Here is a 24,704-nt window from a genome sequence, read left to right as displayed (position 1 = left end):
ATTTTCTCAATGAATATTTTCTGACCATAAAGCAATTAAGCTAGAAACCAGGAACAAAAAGATAACCAGGAAATGTTCAAATACTTGGAAATTAAGCAATATGCTTCTTGGCCAAAGAAGAAATAAAAACAGGGAGTAAAAAAAGTTTTTATTAAATTTGAATGATAATGAAAATATCAACACCAAAATGTCTGGTCTGGAGCTAAAGCTGTGCGTATAGACAATTGTAGAACTTTAAATGCTCTTTAAATGTTAGGAAGATTAGAAAGACGGGAAAAGAGTTAGAAAAAAAATACTGAATTCATCCCAAGGAAAATAAAAGGAAGAAAGGAATAAAAATAAGGGTACTACTAATTAATGAAAAAGAAAGCAGGTTAACAGGTAGGATTAACAAAGGCCAGTGATAGCTCTTTCTAAAGACTAACTTAATTGATAAATCCCCACCAAGAAAGAAGGTTAAACGCAATTAATATTGCATTTAAGTGGACGCAGCTACAGATCCTACTGACATTCAAGATAGGATTTTATCCAATAAGAGGATTTTATTAACAAATTTATTCCAAAAAGTAGAAAATTTAAACAAAATGGGGAAAACCCAGAAAATGACCACTTATAAAAACAGACGTGAGAAGAAACAGAATGGCCAAACACGTCTATTTTACCAAAATCGAATATTCAGTGAAAACCTGTCCTAAAAGAAAACTCCAGGCCCAGATGCTTCCCCAGCAAATTCTAGCAAATCTTAAAGGAAGCAATGACACCAGGCGTATGCAAACTCTTCCAGATGATGATAGAGAGAACGCTTTGTAGGAGTCTAGAATAATCTTCTCTCCATAAGGAATTTTCAAGAACAGAAAATTAGAGATCAAATCTCGTTAGTGATGACAGCTGCAATAATCCTATACAAAGTAATAGTAAATAAAATACAGCAAAATACAAAAGGAGAGATTATATAGCATGATGAAGTTGGGTTTATTCCATACAGTGGAACACACTGGCTTAACATTTGAAAGCCAATCACAATAATAGACCACATTAACAAAAATAAAAGAGAAAACAAAACAAAACAAAACAAACATCATCTTAGTGAATGCAGAAGAAAAGTTTGATAAAACTCAACTCACATTCACGATAAAAACTCCTAGTAAATTAAGAATAAAAGGAACTTCCCCAATTTGATACAACATCTTTACAAAACCCTATACAAACATCATCCTTAGAATGAAATGTTGAAAGATTTTTTTCTCTGATATCACATAGGAGAAGAGTGTTCAGCCATGCCAATTCTGTTCTACCATAAAGTAAGAAAACACAGAAAAATGTAGAAGGATTGGAAAATAAGGAATAAACAATTATTCCTAAAAAATATGTTTCTGCAATAGAAAATTAAGGATAATAATCTTCAGATAAAAATTAAGATAACTAGGTTTACCAAAATTTAGAAATACAAAGTCAGTGTGGGGGAAATTCATTTCACTTCTATATCCCAGGAACAAATAAGTAAAAATGCAATCTGAAAACAAAAAAGATACCATTTAAAATACCATGAAACAAATCAAGGACTTAGGAATATAGCTCACAAAAATGCGTCACACTTCTATACATACAACTCTAAAATAATACTGGAAGAAATTCAAGATGGCCTGAATAGACAGAAGAGTACATTAGAAAACTTAAAAGTTTATCAAGATGTCAATTATTTCCCAATTAATGCAATCCTTATCAAAATCTCAATAGTTGTCTGTGTGTGTACAAACGAGTCGTGTGTCATGTGTATCAGCACTGGGTGTTAAAAATGAAGACGTGTATCCGACACTGTCACAAACACACTGTCAGATTTGCTCTCCCAACAGCAAAGTCAGTTAACTCTTGCGTCTTCCCCTGAGCAACTCACAATGTTAGCGGAGAGCATTTTAATGTTTTCAAAAAAGAAGGGGACATTCACTGTTTACATTTTTTTTTAAATTTAAGACACAGAAAAAGAAAGTCAAGGCAGTTTTTCAAAAATAATATTCATAACAGTCCATGTTTTTAAGCTAGTAATGCATCTGTCTACTGGTCTGAGCTCTTTTCATGTACTAATTCCTTTAATTCTTACAAAAAAAATGTTATGAAGCAGGAATAATTATTACTCCCATTCTATAAATGAGGACTGAGTCATAAAAGTTAAATAATTGGCCCCAGATCACGTACCTTCCACACAAGTGGCAGAATTGGGATCTGAATTCAGAAAGTCAGCTCAAGAGCCCTCTCACTGCCCTCTACAGTAGGCACTTTAGAACAAGTAAAAAGGTGTATTTTGCTCATTTAATTGATTCAATACTCCTGTTCATACTGAGGACTTAATTCAAAGACATTATACTGTAATACCTCTAACACTCAAGAACTTACTAGACCCTCCCTTTGTTATCATGGAATATCTTATGCTAGTTTCCAAGAACACCCAAGGTGGATAAACCCTGACAAATCTAAGCTTTCCATCTCAAAATCAAACACTGGGTGAAACATTTTCACAGACTTCTCTAGTTTTCCTGACTTGAGAGCTCCCTAAATTCCTAAGAAAGCAATCCCTGACTCGGGCAGTCATGAGACAAATGAGCCACACCCTTCAGTTAGTGGAAAAAAAAAAAAAATCAGTGACTCTTCTTTGTTCATTCGATCATTCAGGCTTACTAATATGTCTTAAGAATATCATTTTCCCAGTTCCAAAGCACTAAACAAAAATGACTGACTACATCTGGTAAGGGGGGGTCCAGCCCCATCCTGTACTTCTTCCCCCAGTTGGGTGTCCTAATAGTTGACCTTTATGCCCATGGAACCATTATTTCTCTCATTTCCCAGGCTAGCACAAATGAATTCTTCTGACTTTACTACGCATGGAAACACGATCGACTGGTCATATAATTCTATAGATTACTCTTTTGTAATGTACCCCACACGATGCTTTCATTCACGAGGCATGGTTTTCATCCTCCCTTGTGAACTTTTTCCTCACACCTAGCCTCTGGCCCTCTCCTTGGTCTTTCTGACTTCATTCTTTGTTCCTTTCAGCACATCACTCTCAGAGTAAACACCGGCTGAATCAGACTATCACTCCCCATGCCCTCGCTTTGATTCAAGCTGCCCTTAACCTCCTTCCTCATCTTCACTGCTTAGTATTTCTCGACGCCATTTTCTAACAGAAGTTCTACTTCCTACGGATGTGCCTTCCAAACCTGACTCTGGGCCATTTGCAGGGATGGCTTCCCTGTCCTACGTGTTTCTCATCGTCTCCTCTGTGGAGATTTCCCTGCCCGTGCGAAGATACAAGTGTTAAAGCCAACACTCCATCATGACAGGACAAATAAAATACAGCACTCTTCTGACCCATCCAGCCTGCTGTCTGAGATAATCTAGATGCTACATGTTCAGTGACTGTGTTAGCCTGTTACACGCTAACGTTTGAAACAAGTACAATATTAGGGAAGATAATTAGAGAAAGTAGAGAAGAGTTAGAAAAAGAAAATATGAATGGGGTCTTCCCAGTCAGGAATGGGGAAGCCTTGCTCTAAGAGTTTTATGTAAGCTTATTTACTAGTTGCCAGAAGTTGGGTAAAAGTTTTCTTGGTCCTTAAACACTGAATTACAATGGAATATTCCAGCAGAGTTACACATGCCGTCCCACTTGAATGCCCAGTAGGACCTTTAAGGTCACAGTAGTAATGAATGGCCAAAGAATTAATAGGAGTAGAGCCTCATGAGCCTTCCTTCCTGTGCTGCAGCTGGGCAGAACAGTACTCTGTTCATGGCTGAAAATACATCTCAGACATGGCCACCACAGCTGTGCTGGGCACAGCTGCCCCTCAGACGCACTGCAGAGATGGGGGCCTGTCTAAATCGCCCTGCCTTCTTCTCTCGTCAGACACATTTCCTTGACCATTATCAGCTGCACAACAGCCACATTTGTCTGTTAGAGACCTTTGAGCATGGAGACAATTTTACCAAACGACACGGTCTTCCTTCCTCGGTCTTGCCCCCACTCCACATCCTCTTATCCTCCTTGCTTCCAGAATGTTCCTCACTCAATTTTTTTTTTCTACCCACTCAAGGCCCTGTACGATCTGCCTCACCTCCATGCACCGCCATCACCATCTGCTGTCACACAGACATACTAAGCCCCCGCACACTCCCTGTATCTAGTACAGTCTCGGGCTTTGAACCTTCGCACAAAGTCTCCCACTTACTGACTTCTTGATTCTTCCACTCTTTCCTCAACTGTCTCTTTCCATTATCAGACATGCTGATAAGGTATTGTTTCTTCAGAACTACCCTCTGTCGGTCTTTCTCTCTCTTACATCCCTTTCTGGGCTGGTCAGATCTCTCCTAACAGCCTGCCTTACCGCTACGTCACATCAGTGCAACTGAATTCTAATTGTCTTATTACTATTCTCCCTCACTGGGAAATAGCTCCTTAGAGGAAAATGACATTCTAGGGTAGTAGTGAGGCGGGCGGGTTAACATCTAAGCTTCTTCAGGGCACCTGGGTGGCTCAGTCAGTTGAGCGTCCGACTTCAGCTCAGGTCATGATCTCACGGTTCGTGAGTTCGAGCCCTCGGTCGGGCCCTGTGCTGACAGCTCAGAGCCTGGAGCCTGCTTCGGATTCTATATCTCCCTCTCTTTCTGCCCCTCCCCTGCTCACCGCCCCCCCCCAAAGTAAATAAATATCAAAAAAAAATTTTTTTTTTAATTTAAGCTTCTTCACTTACTAGTTCTGTGACCTTGGGCTACAGAGTTAATCACTCTCTGATTCCATTTCCTCATCTGTAAAATGGGTAGATTAACAATCCTTAATCCATAGGCTTTCTGGAATCCTGTAATCTGATTCCTCTCAGTAACTTCTTAAATAAATTAGTATGTGTGAAGAGTTTACAACAGTGTCTGGCCAGCACATGACGTGAGCTGATGTTGCTATTATCATGGTTTTATGGAATATTTCTCATTCTTAGACCAGGTCAGTGCCTGAAACTTAGAACTGAGAGTTAATAAGTGAATGAAGGGAAAACTACTATGCCCTCCTCATCATTTGACTATTTTCTATTGTCACGTTTCTGTTAAACAACTTTGAGGGTAATTTAAGAAACCTTTTGTCAATTTATATAAAATCAAGAGGAAAAAAGCAGGTAGGCACCGACATATATAAGCAAAAATCTTCCTGCTCTTTAATTTTTCTTCTAAGACATTGATAATGGGAATAGCAACATGTAAATTCAGTAAAACTTACCAAATTTGTTTAAAGATGATTTATAACCTATTTTATAAACAAAACGAACACGTCTTACTGTGCCAATAGTAAATGGCCACACAAGACCGACTGAATTGGACAAGGAACTGAGAAAGTTCAGTATCCGTAGAGAGTTCCATATTAACTATTTATATTTCCTGCTGCTAATTATAACTTAGTGATTTCCTTGCATCTTGGTATATAAAACTTTCCCTTGGCTTTTAGCACTAATTTTAATCTCTTCTTTACCCATGAAATTTCTAAAGTATTATCTTCATTGCTTACAGAAACTAGAATGGCCAACAAAATAAGAAAAAAGAATTAATCTTCAGAAAGAACAACACAGTTGACATAATTCTGGATTTAAAAGAGGAAATAAGTTTACAATTTAAAAGCCAAGAAAATTAAAAATTGCTCTGTTCATTGGTCCCAAATGAAGACCAGGTTATACAGAGTTCATAATGCTTAAAACAAAACAAACAAGAATCACAGAAGGAGTCTTTCTCAACTGAGACTCTATTAGATATTTAGTCCTTGTGCCCTAAGGTAGGAAGTGACAGCTACGGGTTGGATATCAGTCAACTCTGGCCTGCCACCTGCGTTTGTAAATAAAGTTTTGTTAGAACACATTTCATACCCATTCATTTAGGTATCAATGATGCCTGATTTCACACTTAGCAGAATTGAGTCGTTACGGTCCACCAAGATGAAAATATTTACTCATTGCCCCTTATAAAGAAAGTCTGTTAGCTATGTACCACCCTTTGATACGTTGAGAAAAAAATGACTCGAGGCATTCACTGTGGTCTATGTTTTCGTTGAAAAAGGTAACTTTAGAGCATATTTCCTTCCTTTTTCATTTCTGATTAGGATACTCTTCTTTAAAAAAAAAAATGTTGGGGCGCCTGGGTGGCTCAGTCGGTTAAGCGTCCGACTTCGGCTCAGGTCGTGATCTCATGGTCCATGGGTTTGAGCCCCGCGTCGGGCTCTGTGCTGATGGCTCGGAGCCTGGAGCCTGCTTCGGATTCTGTGTCTCCCTCTCTCTCTGACCCTCCCCCATTCATGCTCTGTCTCTCTCTGTCTCAAAAATAAATAAACATTTGGGGCGCCTGGGTGGCGCAGTCGGTTAAGCGTCCGACTTCAGCCAGGTCACGATCTCGCGGTCGGTGAGTTCGAGCCCCGCGTCGGGCTCTGGGCTGATGGCTCAGAGCCTGGAGCCTGTTTCCGATTCTGTGTCTCCCTCTCTCTCTGCCCCTCGCCCGTTCATGCTCTGTCTCTCTCTGTCCCAAAAATAAATAAACGTTGAAAAAAAAAATTTTAAAAAATAAATAAATAAATAAACATTAAAAAAAATTTTTTTTAATAAAAAAAAAAATCTTTAATTTATCACCGTGTCTCCCTCTCTCTCTGCCCCTCGCCCGTTCATGCTGTCTCTCTCTGTCCCAAAAATAAATAAACGTTGAAAAAAAAATTAAAAAAATAAATAAATAAATAAACATTAAAAAAAATTTTTTTTTAATAAAAAAAAAAAAAATCTTTAATTTATCACCCAAACCAAGATATTTTGAGAGGGAGATAATCATGGCAGGGCAATTGGTGTGAATTGGCCATATCGTCACCCCAGTTCTGAGGCACTGCCCAACTGTAAAGCGGACAAGCCCAAAGAACAAACCAACAAACATAAATAGGACTTGCCCCAAACACTGTTACCTTTTGTTTTTTGTTTTTTGCATTTATTGATCCCCCCCCGCCCTCTTACCCCCACCGTCCTTATGGATGGCAGCTCCATTTCAAACACAGCACGAACGTAGAACTTACTTTTTAATTCTTTCTCCAAAAGAAGCTATTTCCTCCAAGATGTTTTGAACAGTTGAAACAATATCCTGTACCATATAGATTCTTTCAATTAACCCCTTTTTCTCGGATTCCTAGGAAACATAAAGGCAAGACTTAACTTGGTCACGTTTTATTTTTATTGTCCCACAACAGAAATCTCTATGCTGTGTTACAATAACAAGGTACTCATCCACAGAGTGACTCCAAGGGAGGAATCCTATCGTTCACAACTTAAATATTTATTGACTCCAAGGAACTACTGCCCACTCATTCAGATACAACCATTCACAGTGTGCCTCAGTTGCTACCTCAGTATGAGGCCATGTTGTGTGGAAACTCCACAGAACCAAGAGCTTCATTTCTCTGTGGAAGCTGCTGTTTCTGCCAGAGAACTCGCAGCTCCTTCCATTTGGCTGAGCCCGATGTCCTGTCTGGCTTCACAAGCTCACCTACCAGCTCCCCTTCCCCATGTCCCCTCACAATCCTTCAGAAACATTTTCAGCAGGTGACAACATGGTATATGAGAACTCCAGACGATGATGCGTCTCCTACTCCTGCGGCTTCTTTGTCAAACTCTATTACATTTTTTGTTGTGTTTTAAACCCACTGTAAATCCGATGAACATTTCAGTCATGCTTTGGCAACCGCCTCAGAAACACAATAGGCCGCTGGAGGCAGACAAAGTCACTGCCAGAGACTGCATCCTACACAGGTTATCCCTGTGGAGGCTGCCCAATGATCGACTGGCTTTTCCTTTATAGAATTAGAAGCAAATACAAGTTCATCTTCCCCAGCCTCCCGTTCTTCACGTGAAACAGAATTCAGCCTTCTAAGAATAGTATCCTTACTTTGCTTCTAGAAAATCTCAAGACCTGGGTGCCTCAGGTCAGACTTCAGTTAAGCGTCAGACTTGGGCTCAGGCCACGATCTCGAAGTTTGGGAGTTCGGGCCCCGCATCGGGCTTTGTGCTGACAGCTCAGAGCTTGGAGCCCATTTCAGATTCTGTGTCTCCCTCTTTCTCTGCCCCTCCCCCACTCACGCTCTCTCTTTCTTTCTCTCCATCAAAAATAAATAAACGTTAAAAAATTCTTTTAATAAAAAAAAAGAAAATCTCAAATGTGTTTTACCATGTTAGGCAGTTAATGCTTACAAAAAGAATTTGGAAATTACTCAAATGTTGGAGAAAAGACTAGTCTCTAAACAGTGGTATTTTTACACAATTTCTTATTTTCTGATATTATAATCTAGCTTCCTGGGAACTCTATCGTGACCGGGATTTACCTCTTGGCTTTTGCCTATCAGGGTCACTGCAGCCACTACATCTAACGCAAAACCTCAGATAAATCTAACAAAGCTTTTCATTTCTCTCTATCAAGAATTCTACTGGAGTTAGAATTCTGCGAAATTATGGAGCAAAACCTTCTAAATTGAAGAGACCATTTTAAGAATAACCTTCTCTGAAGTGAAAGAAAATATTTCGCTCTCCTCTTGTATTCTCTTTTCCATCAAACTGGACACAAGTTGGGTGGGAAGAGAGAACCCACCACCCTGTTAGAGATGGCGGGTGAAAGCACCAACGTGGCAGAAATGTCAAAAAGCACTTCCCTTCTTGTACCTGTCCTGGTTTCTGAAGCCATGTGTGGCCAAAACAGACCACACAGAGGGTAGAGGTGAGAATGTACCACTGTCAGCCCCTCTATGGTAAAGGGGGTGGTGCTGGGATGGTTTGAAGAATCTCTTACCATCTGGGCTGACCTCCTTAATCCGAGAATTCTGTATAGAAGAAGAAGGTGGGCTCGTGTCCTCTCGGTACATCAAACTTGCAAGACATTTTTCCTTTTTTCATCCCCTCTTTAAATTCCTTATTTCCCTTACTCTCTAATTCTTCAAGCAGCTTGCATTAAAAATTAGATATGTTGCCAGAGCAACCTCATTTATGCTCAGCAATCCACAACATCTATTAACGGGCACAATGGTGAAAACCCATCTCTGTCTGCTACACAAGTATTCGTGTTTACAAAGAAGGATTTGAAAGCACCAGGGAATCTGACCCAAAGGGCAAAAGTAGCTTCCTCTTTTCAGCAGCATAGGCTTTGGGTCAAAACAATTTCTTGGAAAAGGATTCAAATTTCCATGCAGCTCAACTTCATAAAAGTGTCCTAAGTTCAGTTGACTGTTTTTTGTTTCTCCCCTCCCTCCGAAAAACCTAAATGATGAGATTCCGGTTATGAAGAGAGTAGAAGTTAGTAAACCCAAATAACAAATGATTGTCACAACGTCCTTTTACGTTTTCACGAATTCGATGTTTTAGTTTGCCTATTTAATATTCGAAGACAAGGTTAAAGAGTCCCACCATGTCTCAGCTAAAAGGAGAGTAATTTATCAACCAAATCTGTATACTTTCAAAAGTAATCAGAATTATATCATCTTTGAAATACTTATCAACCGTCGACTTGGTTTTATCATATTGATGGACCCACATAACTATTCCATTTTATTCTTATAAATACAGTCCTTCAAATATTTTAAAAAGTGTATTTTGTATATTAAAAGCAATGTACTTATGTTATTTGAACATTTTTAAATGATACATAAAAAATGATTATTTGTGCTACACATTCATATATGTAACTGGTTTCCTGGTTATATCTATTTATAGTCCCAGGTCAGGGTACTTGTCAAAAGAATGTACTTTTTAATGCCATCTTTTTATATATTTCGTAAAATTGTTCTTAATCATCTTCAGAGTTGCACTTAACAGCCATTAAATTGACACCTTTAATTGACTCTACTGTGGATCATAATTTTAATTACAACAATACTCTCTCTACAGGCGCTGAGGTACCTTGAAATCTCACACCAAAAAATGTGTTACATGGAGAAAATCATTATCAATTTTAATTTTTAAGTATTGAGATCTGCATATATTTCAGCCCAAATATTTTATATCCGTTCGTATGAACATTCTCTGTCAAACATCTTTTCAAGATAAAACTTCAAGTAAATTGTCCCCATGATTCTTCTCAATGTTTAACAAAACGCATACTGAAAAATAAGTGGCTTCCCAATTTCCCTCCATTCTTTGGTAAGATACATATTTATTCTATTAAACATCAAAAGATTTTTTTCCCCACAAATTGAGACATCTCAAAGGAAAACTTCAGAATTTAAACACTGAATAGCACCAAGCATTTGACCTCATCGATTACTTTCTGGCAAATATTCCTTGTTCTTGTAAAAAAAAATTAAAAAAAAAATGGCAGTGTCTTTTTTGCTAGCTTTTTAAAAAATTCACTTCCACTCACTAGCAGCTTTCAGAGATGAAGTGACTTGCCATTCAATCATTGAAGATTTCGATTAAAAACTGCCAACTGATTATGACCCAGATTCAACAAAAACTGTAGAGATTTCTTTTTGCACAAGAGTTCAATAGCTCTGGAAAATGTGTAGGTTGACTAAGAGCTCTTTAAAGGTTCAAGGATTCCTAAAATCAGATTGATGATCAACAGCAAAAACAGAGTGCACATTGCCACACTGAAGTACATTTTTCATATCTGACATATCCTTGTCATGAAAAACTCTGTTGTTGCTACTCAGCACCGTATATATAAAAATATTTATAGGGGCGCCTGGGTGGCTCAGTTGGTTAAGCATCTGACTTCAGCTCAGGTCATGATCTCATGGCTTGTGAGTTCGAGCTCCGCCTGGGGATCTGTGCTGATGGCTCGGAACCTGGAGCCTGCTTCAGGTTCTATGTCTCTCTCTCTCTAGCTCTGCCCTTCCCCCGCTAATGCTCTCTCTCTCTCTCTCTCTCTCTCAAGAGTAAACATTAAAAAAAATATTGATAAATGTGGACACTACAGCTTCTAATTCAATCGATGGCACATTATCACTTGTCTGTACACAATCATGGAAAATCAGGGCACTGCGGCCGATCCCAAGTACATTTCTGTCTCACAGATTCCCTCATTTTGCAAGAATATCTTATTGGCCATGATGCTGTCCTTCATCAAAGTTTGCATTCATATTGTCGTTACCAAATTCAATAAGCCCCAATGCTCAGTGTTTCAACTAAGTTTACAATGGCATTCCTGATGTCAGAGATGTCATCATTGGTAAAACTAACTAGCAAAAGCTTTATTTTGGCTCCATATATTGGATAAAAAAATAAAAACAATTTTAGAATGAACTTATTTGATATTCTGAGTCATTCGATGTCATCCAGAAAAGACCACCATTATTTGACGCTGCACAAGGTTTTTTATATGTTGGTGCTACCTGAGTCAACATATGAACAGCCAGCTTGCCATTTTTCATACGTGTTCAATGAAACCTTGGGATGGAAAATCAATAAATGTGGAACAGTCATCTGATCTAAAAGAAAAGTCATACTCCACAGAGAGGTATATAAATACAAGTTTTCAGCTGCGTGAATAAAAGCATGTTTCCAGAAATGGTCTTCTTGAAGTAACTACTGTTGAGGCCTCTTTAGCAGATTTGTAACTTAAGTTTACCTACTTGTAAACTTAAGAGATATGGTCATGGCCCCAGAGGATAGACAAGAAATGTAAACACACATCTATTTAGTTAGCACATCAACAAGTATCTCGACAAAGCGGGGATCATTACTTGACTATTTCCTAAATGTGTACTCTGAATTTATTATTCACTCATTAAAAGGGCTTTACCCAACAGTTAAAAACAAAAGCTTTAAGCGCAGATTTACTCATTGGAATGAGCGAAACAAAACACTATCATAAATGTGTTCAGACTATTTTTTATTCTCTTATCCATAGAACTGTTTAAATTCTGCATATATTTAACATACACTCACCCTGTAATCTGTCTTCTTTCCCACTCACCACTCTGAATTGGCAGGGTGGAGGCTTTACGCACCTTAACAGATTTGGCAATCGCCATGCCGCGACAGGCTGCTATGCCAGGTGGCCGATTCGAGCAGAAGCATCAGATGCTTCTCCTCCACTGCTTGAGATAAGAAGGGATGGACCCATCTGAGAGCATCTTGTGTTTTCAGTGACCATCCAAAAGCCTTCCCTTAAAGCTAGGTGTTAGTGGGGCAGGCCCTGAAAAGCCCAGGAAAATAGATGGGTTTATGCCTGGTTAGTTGCTGGATTTAACGCGGTGTCTGTGAGCTCTCTGGTCAACGCCTGCGCAGATGGGGGGAAAACGGTAAATGGAAATTTTCTGGGCAAGGAAAGGACACGTGGCAGAGGAATGATTGCAGTCCAGAACTTCACTCCAGAGCAAGTGTGTCCCCATCACAAGAAGCCCCTTAAGTGTCTGGCAGACGTTTCGCAAGGTAGGCATTCGACACGCATTTGTTCTCTTTGACATTTGTTTCTATGATGTCTATGGCTGCCTGATCTCTTTTCTTACTGTAGAATATATAATTTGGAGACACCTTGTTCCGTTACGTATTTCTACCTACTCTTCCTTTCCAGCACGATTTTCTCGATACTCATGCGAGTGTACGTTAAATAATGCCTTTTGAAAATATTTCAAAAACACTTCTTTCCATTCTTGTATGTAAGAGCTCAGGTACCCAGGGGCTGTCGGTGCCAACCGGTAAAAAGTCGGAAGAAAAAACAAACAAACCATGGGACTTCCCAGCTCGACCCAGACCTGCACCTTATGTAAACTAACAGGCTCTGGTCAGAACGAACTGGGTTTGACTCTGTCTTGTCATCTACTCGGTTTGCCATCATGGCGAACTCCTCACTCCTCCTGAGTCCCGACTTTGCTGTCTGGAAAAAGGGAAAGGCTCATCCTTTCCTGATTGAGTGTTTGAAGAATTAAGTATCATTCACATCATAAAGTATGTAAAGCACGTGGTGCACTCCAGGTACGTCCTAAACCGAAGCCCCTTCCCTTCAAGAATGCAAAGAGAGAAAAGAATGTGAAACCTCTGGTCTGGTTGAAAGAATACGAAGGTGATTTAGAGTTTCAAAAGCAGTGGTCTTCCAAGATAAGTCTGCTCACGTTGCCCTGCGTTGTACGAAAGATCATCTGGTGGTTTTATCCGCGTCATGCTGGCTTTATTTACACGTCTCAGATTGAACCACGGAATGTGGTGATAACAGTTTAGCAAACACAACATTACAGCTGCTGCTGCTACCAAATCGCCTGGGAAGAGTAACAGAGACTCATTCAGAAAGACAGAATGGTTACCGCGTGTGCTCGTATGTTCCCCTAACAGCGGAGGCTTCTGATTTATAGAGGGAAATGCATAATAAAAACAGCAGTGGCCACTAGTGTCGTTAAGCAAATGCACAAAATAACTGTGTCTCCACACGCACTTGACTCTGCCATCCCTACATCTGAGAAAGAACGGATTGTATTTCTTACTACAAACTTGAAAAATCAGGGAGGCGCAAGTCAACTCGTATGATTTAGGGTCTCCTCTATGACAAAGCCCGTGTCACAATATGATGGAAGAGATGAGAGCATGGAACTTTCCAGACACAGAATTCAAATTTCATAAGGTTCCTCTGTTTTCTTATGCCCTATAAAGAAAGAGCGGCGCTCATGGTAAGAAAAATGCCAAGCGTGTACCCTAAAAATGTGTATTATCATATGGAGATGAATGTAAGATTGCCATTTTTCCACGGTGAAAAAGCAAAACTGAAGTCCTTTGGCTAAGTTCTGTCATCAGTTGAATTCAGGACAAATCATGTGCTTCCTTTCAAAGCAAAACCAAAAATAAATCAGGAGGCAAATTCACGTCTCCAATGACTATGGCCCTGTAGGTGCAATAAACTAGCTTTGAGCCTCTGGGAGAGAATTCACACCATCAAAATGAATTTACAACTCAGAATTAATTATATAATCAGTGTGTTATGTTAAATCTCTCCCACATGTTCTGATGTTGGGGGAAAAAAAATCCTCATTTCTCTATTAATTACCTAAGCCAAACCAGGGAGATAGTCCTGAAAATTGACCATGTCAGAAAAAAAATCCTTCTGACATGTTTAAAAACTGAGTAGTATGTGTCACAGGATGGGAAGCATTCCCAAAAGCGATCAATGCAAAATTCCATCTCAAGATCTTTCCAATAATTGCAGCCATCTAGAGCAGAGACACAAAAATATAACTTTGAACTTCCATGGGAGTATATTTGGTCTGTTTTATCCTATGGAATATTAAAAGCCTGTAATTTGAAAGCTTGGAGAATTATAAACACCAGAAACAGACTGAGTGGCATTTAGCATGAAAAAGAAAAAAAAAACCCTCAGCATCTGTCATAACAAAGAATAAGAAGCAATATTTCTGATACAGGAGATTAAAAATTATTCTTTGGGAAGTCTGGCTTACTGCACTAGGAACTGTCTTTAGGATTTCTTCCCAGGAGATGTTGAGTGCGTGTGCGTGCACGCGCATAAACGTGTGTGAACTCGCGCACGCACACAGTCAACTCCAAGGTGTATGCTGTTTCACTGGGGAGATGTCTGTTCATTACACAAAGTGCTTCCACGCTGACTGGGATTTACCAACACGTTTCTTTGGCGTGTGAAAAGAATCCCACTGCTGGAAAAAGTAGAAGGATGAGCATCATCAAGAGGAAGGTGTTGATAAGACACAAAGGAACAGTCGACAGCAGTCTAAAATGACGATTTGGAATGTAGAGCTCAGGAAGATTTATTTCATGAAGCTTCTCTGAGCCAACGGACGGACGCCACAAATACCATCCCAAGGCAAACAGGGCTAGTGGTTTTCTAGAAGTACTGAGGCAGCCTTCTGTCACTACTGTAGGTAAACACACAATGCTTGGCAGTTGTTGATTTTGCTGTGTGGGTGCCTTCGATTTTGCTTCACTGCCCAACATAACGTGCCAACGTTAATGAAAGAAGCCATCGCACTATACTGATTATTTACTTAGAGCACCATGTTTATAGTTTCAATCTTTGTACCGATAGGGGCTCGACATGGGAGAAAACACTCCATAAATGTAAAACAATGCAGAAAAATGAACCGATACATTAATGACAGGTTTCCTGCCGGACCGTGTGGCAGGGTCAAAAATAAACCTGATTTAGGTCAGAAGCACTGGATTTGTGTTACTATCCTATCTAGTTAAAATTTCTCTTAATTTGTAGATGGGGGAATTAATACCAAATGTAATGGTCTGAGTACTGAATGGGCTCAAATATATAAACACAGTCTGCACATTGTAAACACTCTACCAGTATTATCTTTTAAAGTTGACTTATTTATTCTGAGAGAGAGAGAGAGAGAGAGAGAGAGAGAGCACACGAGTGTGCGCGAACAGGGGAGGGGCAGAGAGAGAGGGAGAGACAGAATCCGAAGCAGGCTCCAGGCTCCAAGCTGTCAGCACAGAGCCCGATGCAGGGCTTGAACCCACGAACCATGAGAGCATGACCTGAGCTGAAATCAAGAGTTGGACGCTTAACCTGAGCCATCCAGGTGCCCCTATTCATATTTGTATAAATAGAATTATTTAACTAATACTTACTCGAAATAATATTATTACTTTTGTGTCATTTATTACTTCCTAGAAATTATTACTTTTTCCTTGAGGAAAAGAGAGATATATTCGTCTTGCTATCAATTATCTTGTAAACTCACTGGATAGTCCGGATTTAGGGCAAACCACAAAAACAGATGGGGTTTCATTAGGAAAGCCGAGGAACAGCTACTATCCTCAGAAAAACAATGACTGGTGGATGACTGAGATACAATGTCCAATGTACTCTAATTAGCATGATGTAATAATTTTAGGCAATGAGAAATTAAATATCCAGACACAGTAGTCCATAAAGACAGCGTCTCTGACTTCATTCTGTTAGAGCACATAAGGTAATAGAAGGATAGACAATCCATCTAATTTACAGTCTATCATATTTCACAATATTGGGAATAACATCCTGAGCAAGTATAATCCTTACAGTAGAAATCACATAGAAAATACATAAGCACTAGGAATATTAGTGAGACTGATAGTAGTGTGATGAGTAATGCTTCAAAAGGTCAGATCAGGGGCGCCTGGGCGGCTCAGTCAGTTAAGCGTCCGACTTCAGCTCAGGTCATGATCTCGTGGTTCGTGAGTTCGAGCCCTGCGTCAGGCTCTGTGCTGACAGCTCAGAGCGTGGAGCCTGCTTCCGATTCTGTGTCTCCCTCTCACTCTGCCATTCGCCTGCTCACGCTCTGTCTCTGTCTCTCAAAAATAAATAAACATTAAAAAAAAATTTAAAAAGGTCAGATTAGGGGCGCCTGGGTGGCTCAGTCGGTTAAGTGTTCGACTTCGGCTCAGGTCATGATCTCACGATTCGTGGGTTCAAGCCCCGCTTCGGCCTCTGTGCTGACAGCTCAGAGCGTGGAGCCTGCTTCCGATTCTGTGTCTCCCTCTCTCTCTGCCCCTCCCCCGCTCACACTCTGTCTCTCTCTCTCTCTCTCTCTCTCTCTCAAAAATAAACATTAATTTTTTTTTAAAAAAAGATCCGATTAATGACATTTCTGGATGACCTCAAAAAGTAATGAAGAATGGGGGGTTTGATTTTTAAAAGAAAAATCTGAGCAAGTCAGCGTGTCGGAGAAAAGACTGCTGGAAATAGGGAAGCCAATCCCTTCTCATTCAAAACATGTGTAAACTGATAATTAAGATTTGGCTGGAATCCATTTTAATATTAAAGTCTTGAAAGTAAGATGGTCTGGTAGAAATGGTAGCAATTAAATCACTTCATCACTAAAAATCACATTAAATCAAATTAAAAGGAGTTAAATTAGAGCAACCATTGACTTTATTTCCCTGAAAATCATCCTTAAACAGGTCCTCTGCAATTTGCCCCGCGTATAAATCGCATATGCCCTGAAAGTGTGGGTATGTGTGTGTATTAAACTGCTGCTAACCTTTCAAAGATACTGTCTGACTTTGGGTTTTCTTAAAAATGCCATACTTTATCATTTCAAAGTACCACTGTTCTGTCACTAGGATAAAAAAAATCACTAATCAAACTAATTTAATGTGTTTGGAGCATTCATAAGAAGGCGCAAAGGAATCCCAAGTGAAACTACTCTCGCTGTGAGATTGTAAAATAAACTTCCTCCAAGCATGACGGTCTCCCCTTTAGGAAGTACTATAGTTGGGATGAGATAGATCTTTTTTTTTCTGTCTAGAATAAGAAAACATAATGAATGGGGCATAGTGGGCCTAGCCCACTCATCCGAAGGACTGTGCAGGTTCAATGCCAGCAAGAACTCCTGTGAAATATGTATGCCACATGCTTCTCTACTTAAGAAGGTTCTGCCTGGGGGGTGCCTGGGTGGCTCAGTTGGTTAAGTGTCCGACTTGGGCTCAGGTCATGATCTCACAGCTTCCGAGTTCGAGCCCCGCATTGGGCTCTGTGCTGACAGCGGGGAGCCTGGAGCCTGCTTCTGATTCTGTGTCTCCTTCCCTCTCTGCCCCTCCCCTGCTCACACTCTGTCTCTCTCTGTCTCAAAAATAAATACACATTAAAAAATAATAACAATAATAAAAAGAAGGCTCTGCCTGGGATGAGTGGACTAATCAGTTTGAAGAATGGAAACCATGTTAAACACCGAAACTGATGGTTTAAAATGGACTTAAATTTTAATGACGACATCCTAGTTTGTGAAGAGAGGGTAGAGATATCATATTCATTTGCATCCTTACATGGTAAAATGGTCCACAACGGATCCATAAAAATGTATTAGATGTTTACTTTTTAGTTTTTTTAATTTTATTTTTATTTTAAGAGAGAGGGAGAGAGAGAGAGAGAGAGAGAGCAAGCAGGGGAGAGGGGCAGAGGGAGAGAGACTCCCAAGCTGGTTCCATGGTCATGTGGAGCCCAATGCAGGGCTCAATTCCATGACCCTGGGATCATGACCCGAGCCGAAATCAAGAGTTGGACACTCAACCGACTGACCACCCAGGCACCCCTATAGTTATACTTTTTTGAAAAAAGTTTTTTAATGTTTATTTTTGAGAGAGACAGAGACAGAGGGTGAGCAGGAGGGAGACAGGGAGACACAGAATCGGAAGCAGGCTCCAGGCTCTGAGCTTGTCAGCACAGAGCCCGATGTGGGGCTTGAACTCATGAGCTGTGAGATCATGACCTGAGCTGAAGTTAGACACTTAACCGACTGAGCCACCCAGGTGCCCCCAGATGTTTATTTTCTTAAAAACATCCATATCTTTTTTTCACCCGTTACAACAGGCAACAGCGATGTCCCGTCCCCCCCCACCCCGCCAAACACTGTAAGACAATTTTTCACTCATCGATAATTCTAGAACAAATCATTCAAGTCCTATTTCTGACGGCCGAGTTAAAAGCACACCAACTCACAGTGCAGACATCACAGCACAGATTCTTTATGATAGCAACAGACAGGGTTTTGGTTGTTTTTTTTGTTTTGTTTTTTTTGTTTTTGGGTTTTCTTATTGTTACATGCCCTTACGATTTCTTCTTGCCGATGTTAATAGTAACTGCTGAATATTCTATGTAAGCATTTGTTGGGCTGGAAAAAGAAAGAAACTCTAATGCAAGTATTTATACCTTCCGCAATGAAAACAAGATATTATTGCTTTGCGTGACCTTTCCTAAGTATGGGATGCAGCATTTTACACAATAGTTTCTTGGTTCATGCTTCAATTACTGACCTTTACTGTGCAGAAAATTAATGCAATTTTCATTGTAATCCATCCATACAAATAAGGTCCACATAGAAGAATTCCACATATGGAATCTAATAGAAATCGGAAATGTCAGCTGATTGCTGTTGGCTGAACTTAGCCATTCTCTGTTTGTTCAGGGGTCCCCAGCAAACTATACTTGTAACAAGCAATTTCTCGCGTGGGCCATCAGGAATAAGAGAGAAAGATTTCCTCTCTTCAAAGTTTAGTCTGTACCTTTAGTTTCCTAACAGCCAAAAAACTAGTCACCTGAAGGTTCTAGGTTATTTCTGAAAGCCCCCCCTCTCCTCCCCCCCACACAAAGGGAGACAAAATCGTGCAGTCTCATTTGGCTTCTAATACGGGTCACCCCCACGGACGTCTGACAACTAGAAGGAACAAGAGGCTATAGTGATGTCATTTTACAACAATCCCCCCTCCAGACAATAAACGTATGACAGACCCCAGACCACGTCCTGGTCGGTGCATCAGAGACAGGCAGAAGACGGGAATGTGCCCATCTCCTGAGGAAACTCTGCCGAGGGGCCCTGACGTGCTTTCATCTTCCACAGTCGCCTGTGATGGTATTTGGTGGGAAGGGGCGCTGGCAATTAAGGAGTGTCACTTTCAAGATGGATAGTTTGGATAGAAAGGAGTTTCCTCTGTTCTTCTGGTTTGGAAGGAAACGGCTGTGTGTTTATAATTTGTAAACAGCTCATCGCTCACTGGGTGTGTTACAGTTCCCAGAAGCCTGGTCTGTCACGTCTAACATGCAACAGAAGCCAGAAGGGCTCTGTGAACAAGCCCCTGGAAACAGCACACTGTGGAGGGCAACAGCCCGGTGCCTGTGTGGGCAGGTCTCTGAGGAGCACACCTCAGTTGTGGAAGCTTGCTGTATGCGAAGAAATGATGGACTGTAATATATGTGGATGATGCGGGCTCCAGAAGTCTTGAAGCTGAAAATCCCTCCGTACTTTACAGCTCTCGTAGCAAAGTGCGAGTGGAAAGATACTGATAAGGACCGCAAAGCTCGCCAGTCTCCCTAACAGGTGAAGGGTTGTGTTAAGCAGACGGAGGGACAGAGAGAAGTCAAAACTTCATTTTAGATTTATTCCTCTGGATGATATCATAGACATACAAAATTGAGGAAGCAAACACGCATGGCCGTGCTATGGCTCTTAAAGGTCCTGTGAAAATACGACAATCAACGTATCTCCAGAACAGACTCGCCCCGAAGGAAATGGGGAACGTCGTGATGCCAACACCCTCTGTGCGGATCGGGTTTGGCCCATCTGCCGTGGGGAGGGCCATGCCTGGGTAAATGCAAGAGCTCCAAGGCTCTTCCATGTAGATGCAATGGTTCCAACTCAGTTGTCCTTGCCCAGAAAGGCCTGAAGGACAGCCCAACTGTTTCTACCTCCAGACTCCCAGACCCCCGCAGACAATCCTTGGGGCACCTGAGTAGACGGGCGCATTGTGACAACCACTGGTCTAGACCCCACGGCCTGGATATGTTGCCTGCCAGTTTACTGAACTCCACTTTCTCATTCATTGTCTTCTTGTTGGATGCCCTCCGCAGATGGGCCACAGACACATGGTCACGATTATCTCTAAAGGGCAGATGACTCCCTCTTCTACGGAGGGCTCATTTCAACAGAGCCAAACAGAAGGACATCTTCCCCACTTCCCAGCCTTGGTAAATCAAATTTTAGAATTCTGCTTAGTAAAGGTTTAAAACAATTTCATTAGTGCTTGTGTTTATTTTGACGAAACATCCCACCAGCACGCATGTTAGCCTGGCTACAACTTTTTCGCGCTCAAGGAGTCACATCAGTCGGAAGCGACTCACATCAATCCGTCGAGAAGAAAGTTGCGTCTGCGTGACCCTGTTCTGGAAAGAGTCACTTCCGTTTAAAACACATTCTACTGTATTTTATCATTTTGCTATTAGCGATCATTTTAGCACAACAAACAAGATTTGCTTTGTAATCCACCCAAGTTGTTTCAAATGGGCAAAACCATCTGGCTTGCCCAATTAATTTTAAGGCTGTTTGTGTCACGGAGCCAGGGTTTAATTTGCTGCTATCTTCTGGGCATTTTATACTGGATACTTAACTCTTAAGATTCCCCCGTTTGCCCCCTTCCCCCCTCCCGCAAGCCTCCCAGGCGCTCCCCTCACAGACCCCCTACACCCACAGGTTCTAGGGGGCTGGAAGCGATTAAGCCGGTCGCATCTCATTTGGCATTTCACTTTTTTTTTTTTTCATTATATTCCAGAAGGTTTGTCTGAAAGCGTAATGACAACAAAAGCAGCCGATGTGAGAGATTCCCCCAGGAGAAGGAAAAGGACAGATGTACACAGACATATAGCTGAAAACACTGCCAGCAACAGCTGGGAAAGTGACAGGCTCCAAAGTGGGTGACCACCCCACGGAACACAGACAGGAGGCTAAAGGAACAGCAGTTTCACTTGATTTACTTTGGACTTTCTAGACTACCTTTTATGTACCTTTTATACACCAGGGGAAGGCTCACCTTCGCTCGCATCAAATGACAAGCCTCCTATAGGTACGCTTTGTATAATAGCTCCGTTTTCCCTTATATTTTACCCTTTTTATATCCTCCCTTACTAAGATCTTTAAAAACCGATATCCTTTATAAATTACAAAAACATTCCTATCCCGGACACTCCATAATGCCAACAAACAAACAAACAAACAAATAAATAAATTTTTCAAACAGGGTTTCACTCAACCAGGTAAAATGCCATCTGCGGACGACGAACGTTTCCTTTCGCGAGCTTTCCTGAGCACACGTACCTTGTCATCGTCATACTCCTCTTCGTCTACGTCTGTGCTCTCCTGAAAGGAAAAAAACCACAATTTGTTAATATGACATCCGCTGAAACGATCAAATGCAAATTAAACCCGTACACACTTTGTAAGGTTTTCTACATAATTGACGCGCTAGTGGTTTTTTTTTTTTTGAATACGTTATAACCTCTTGGAAAAAAAAGTGGTTTGAAAGTTCAGGGACACTGTGGCAAGACTATAAAACAGGATGCATAATCTACGTAAAACTTAACTATAAATAAAGCTATTAGGCGAGTGCCCTTTGATGGCACCCAGCTTTCAAACTGCATTGCCAAGCTGTACTTTCTGTAAACAGTTGGTTCTTATTCTGACAAATGAGCCAACTGCTACGTTAAGGCTGAGAACACCGTACTCGGTTTGTGCTAGGCTCATTGTTATAATGACTGCTCTTTTCCTTTGGGGCCATTACTGAAACATTAGACAGTAGGAAATGCATTAGTCTGAATATAATCAATCTCAAGAATAAGTTACAGGTTTCTGTGCATTATTATTGTTTTCCTTGTGATCTGGGGAAGGGGGTTGAGGGCAGGTGAGGGGAGGACACTTAGGCTCTGACTGGGACTAACAGGCACCTGGCTTTTGTTTGGGGGCCGAAGCACCAGGTGCCGCGAACAGGCTTGTTCAGATTGGTCTAGCCATCTCGGCTTGGGGCGCCTGGGTGGCTTAAGTTGGTCAAGAGTCCAACTCTTGATTTCGGCTCAGGTCATGATCTCACGGTTCTGGAGTTTGAGCCTCACGTGGGCCTCTGCACTGATGGTGTGGAGCTTCCCTGGGATTCCCTCTCCTCCCTCTCTCTCGCGTGCTCGTTCTCTCTCTCTCAAAATAAATAAACCTAAAAAAAAAAATCTTGGCTATTTAGTAGATAAGTTGTAAACCCAACACTGCAATATTTAAAAGCCAACACATGTTGGTACCCAGTCCAGCGGGTTCGGCAGCTCAGACAAAACGCTGGGGAGTAGAAAACCAGGGTGGCTTTTGAGCTTGAACGCTTACCTTTCTGCTCAACCACCTTGCAAAGGTCAGGCGTGCTGTTTAGACGCCACTGTTCCAGTAGGAAACAGAATTGTCACTCTCACGTTCTTAAAAAAAAAAAGAGTAACTCTGAAGTATCCAGAGTCCTCTGCTAGCCGCCATAAAACCGCTGAGCAGTTACCAGGCAATTTCTCCAGGACTGGTACTGTATTACCCCCAGAATTCCCCTGAGCGGCAGCTCGCAATGTGTAACAGTCCGCTGATGGCTGGAGAACTCACCTGTTCACCGTCGGTGGTACACATTTCGTGAAAGCAAATGGGTAAAAACACATGCAATAAAAACACATTGTGGGAGGAAAAACATTGTGATTAGGAGTTAGAAGTCTTCAGCCTGGGACAAAGTCTTCAGCTTAAGACACTGTTCCAGCACTTTCTGCCGTGTGACCTTGAGCAAATCACTTTGCCACTCTGGGGTTTAGTTCCATCAAGTATAAAGTAAAAATAGTAATCCTTGCCTCCTCCGTGGTTATGTTATCAAGATTTAAATAGGCAACAAATTTGGAGTGCCTGGGTGGTGCGGTCGGTTAAGCGTCCAGCTCTTGATTTCAGCTCAGGTTATGATCCCACGGTTCGTGAGGTCGCGCGCGCCCCATGTCGGGCTCTGTGCTGACAGCACGGAACATGCTTGGGATTCTCTCTTCCCTTCTCTTGCCTTCCCCTTCCCCTTCCCCGCTCACACACACACACACACACACGCACACACACACGTACTCTCTCTCTCAAAATAAACTTAAAAAAATAGGTAACAAATTTGAAAATGTTCTGTAAATTAAAAAGATTTTATATACACACACATTTATATGCACATGCACTTATGTATACTTATGTACCCATATGTACGTGCATAGACACCTGCCTACGAATACATACACATTTCTGCATGCACACACACACACACACACACACACACACGCTATAAACACACATACCATAGATGTAGCTGAAAAGTAAACATGATCAGAAATTGTAAAAGTGTTATATGCTAACTAACTTGGATGTAAATTTAAAAAAAAGAACACTTCTGGAAGTATAAAAAAATGAATAAACCTTAAAAAATTAATTATTTAATTTAATTTAATTAAATAAAGAAGAAATTGTAAAAATGTTAGTTGACAGCACTTTTTACTAAAGATGTTTCTCTGAAAATTCCCTTCATCTGCACCTCTGTGAAGCTTAGTCCTTAAGCAATCCTGTACTTTAAAGCTATTTACTTATTAGTTTTTTCTAGCATCTTTAGGCCCCTCATTATTGATATATGCCTGTGGCTATTGCATTAAACAATCAAATATCAAACAGAATAGAATTCTGAATTTGCTTGATGTTTCTGCTCCCTGCCTAAACACTCTGTTCTCTACTTCCCTTCTATCCCAAATGACAGCAAAACATCCTTTTAATATCCATTATTTCAGAGATTTAAAAAAAATAATAGCATTGTGAGGAAAAGTGGGTGAAGTTGGTCAGCTTTTGAGTCTGGAAAAACCCAATGTGAAGATATTTTATTAACATGTCTCAGAATCTTAGATTTCTGTTTATTTTTTTAATGTTTATTTTTGAGAGAGAGAAAGAGGGAGGCAGAGTGAAAGCAGGGGATGGGGCAGAGAGAGAGGGGAACACAGAATGTGAAGTGAGGTCATGGTTCTGAGCTGTCAGCAGAGAGCCTGACGCGGGGCTCGAACTCATGGACCGTGAGATCATGACCTGAGCTGAAGTCGGACGCTTAGCTGAATGAGCTACCCAGGCGTCCCTCTTAGATTTGTTTTAAAAATTTGGTTCTTGAATCTGGGATGCCAAGATAATACCAGAAAGCAAGTCTATAAATACAAGTTCCTGCCAACCCAGAGCAGGAAAAGATTCTTTGGGCTGGGATATGTGGAATAAGGGAAGGCGAGTCAGAGAATAAGTATGACAAGCAGACGCTGGGGTAGGTCTTTGAGAAGAAGCCTTGCGGGTGCTTCCTTCAACACCATGGGAAGCTTGAGATTTATAAGACCTGGACACCGCAAAATAGAGGTGCCCACGGCCACTTGCCCTCTGA

The 24,704-nt window shown here is 40.9% G+C and overlaps 1 protein-coding gene across 9 annotated transcripts in view; it reads right to left on the bottom strand.

The window, feature by feature from the left end:
• The window catches only part of MCTP2 (multiple C2 and transmembrane domain containing 2), a 243,461-nt gene that overhangs the window by 16,333 nt on the left and 202,424 nt on the right, over window positions 1-24,704 (bottom strand). For 8 of the 9 annotated variants that reach the window (XM_027067969.2, XM_053223601.1, XM_053223600.1 and 5 more), the window contains 2 exons: window positions 21,584-21,625; window positions 7,079-7,188 (listed from right to left, as the gene is read on the bottom strand). In XM_027067969.2, coding sequence (XP_026923770.2) covers window positions 7,079-7,188; window positions 21,584-21,625 — 152 coding nt within the window. Of the gene's footprint in view, window positions 1-7,078; window positions 7,189-17,072; window positions 20,656-21,583; window positions 21,626-24,704 lie in introns of those variants that run through there. The other variant, XM_053223603.1, reaches the window with a different exon arrangement.

This window comes from Acinonyx jubatus, chromosome B3 (genome assembly GCF_027475565.1).
Source record: "Acinonyx jubatus isolate Ajub_Pintada_27869175 chromosome B3, VMU_Ajub_asm_v1.0, whole genome shotgun sequence".
In the NCBI taxonomy this organism is placed as follows: Eukaryota; Metazoa; Chordata; class Mammalia; order Carnivora; family Felidae; genus Acinonyx; species Acinonyx jubatus.
Note: the sequence above shows the minus strand (reverse complement) of the source record. Positions and strands in the feature narration are given on the sequence as shown.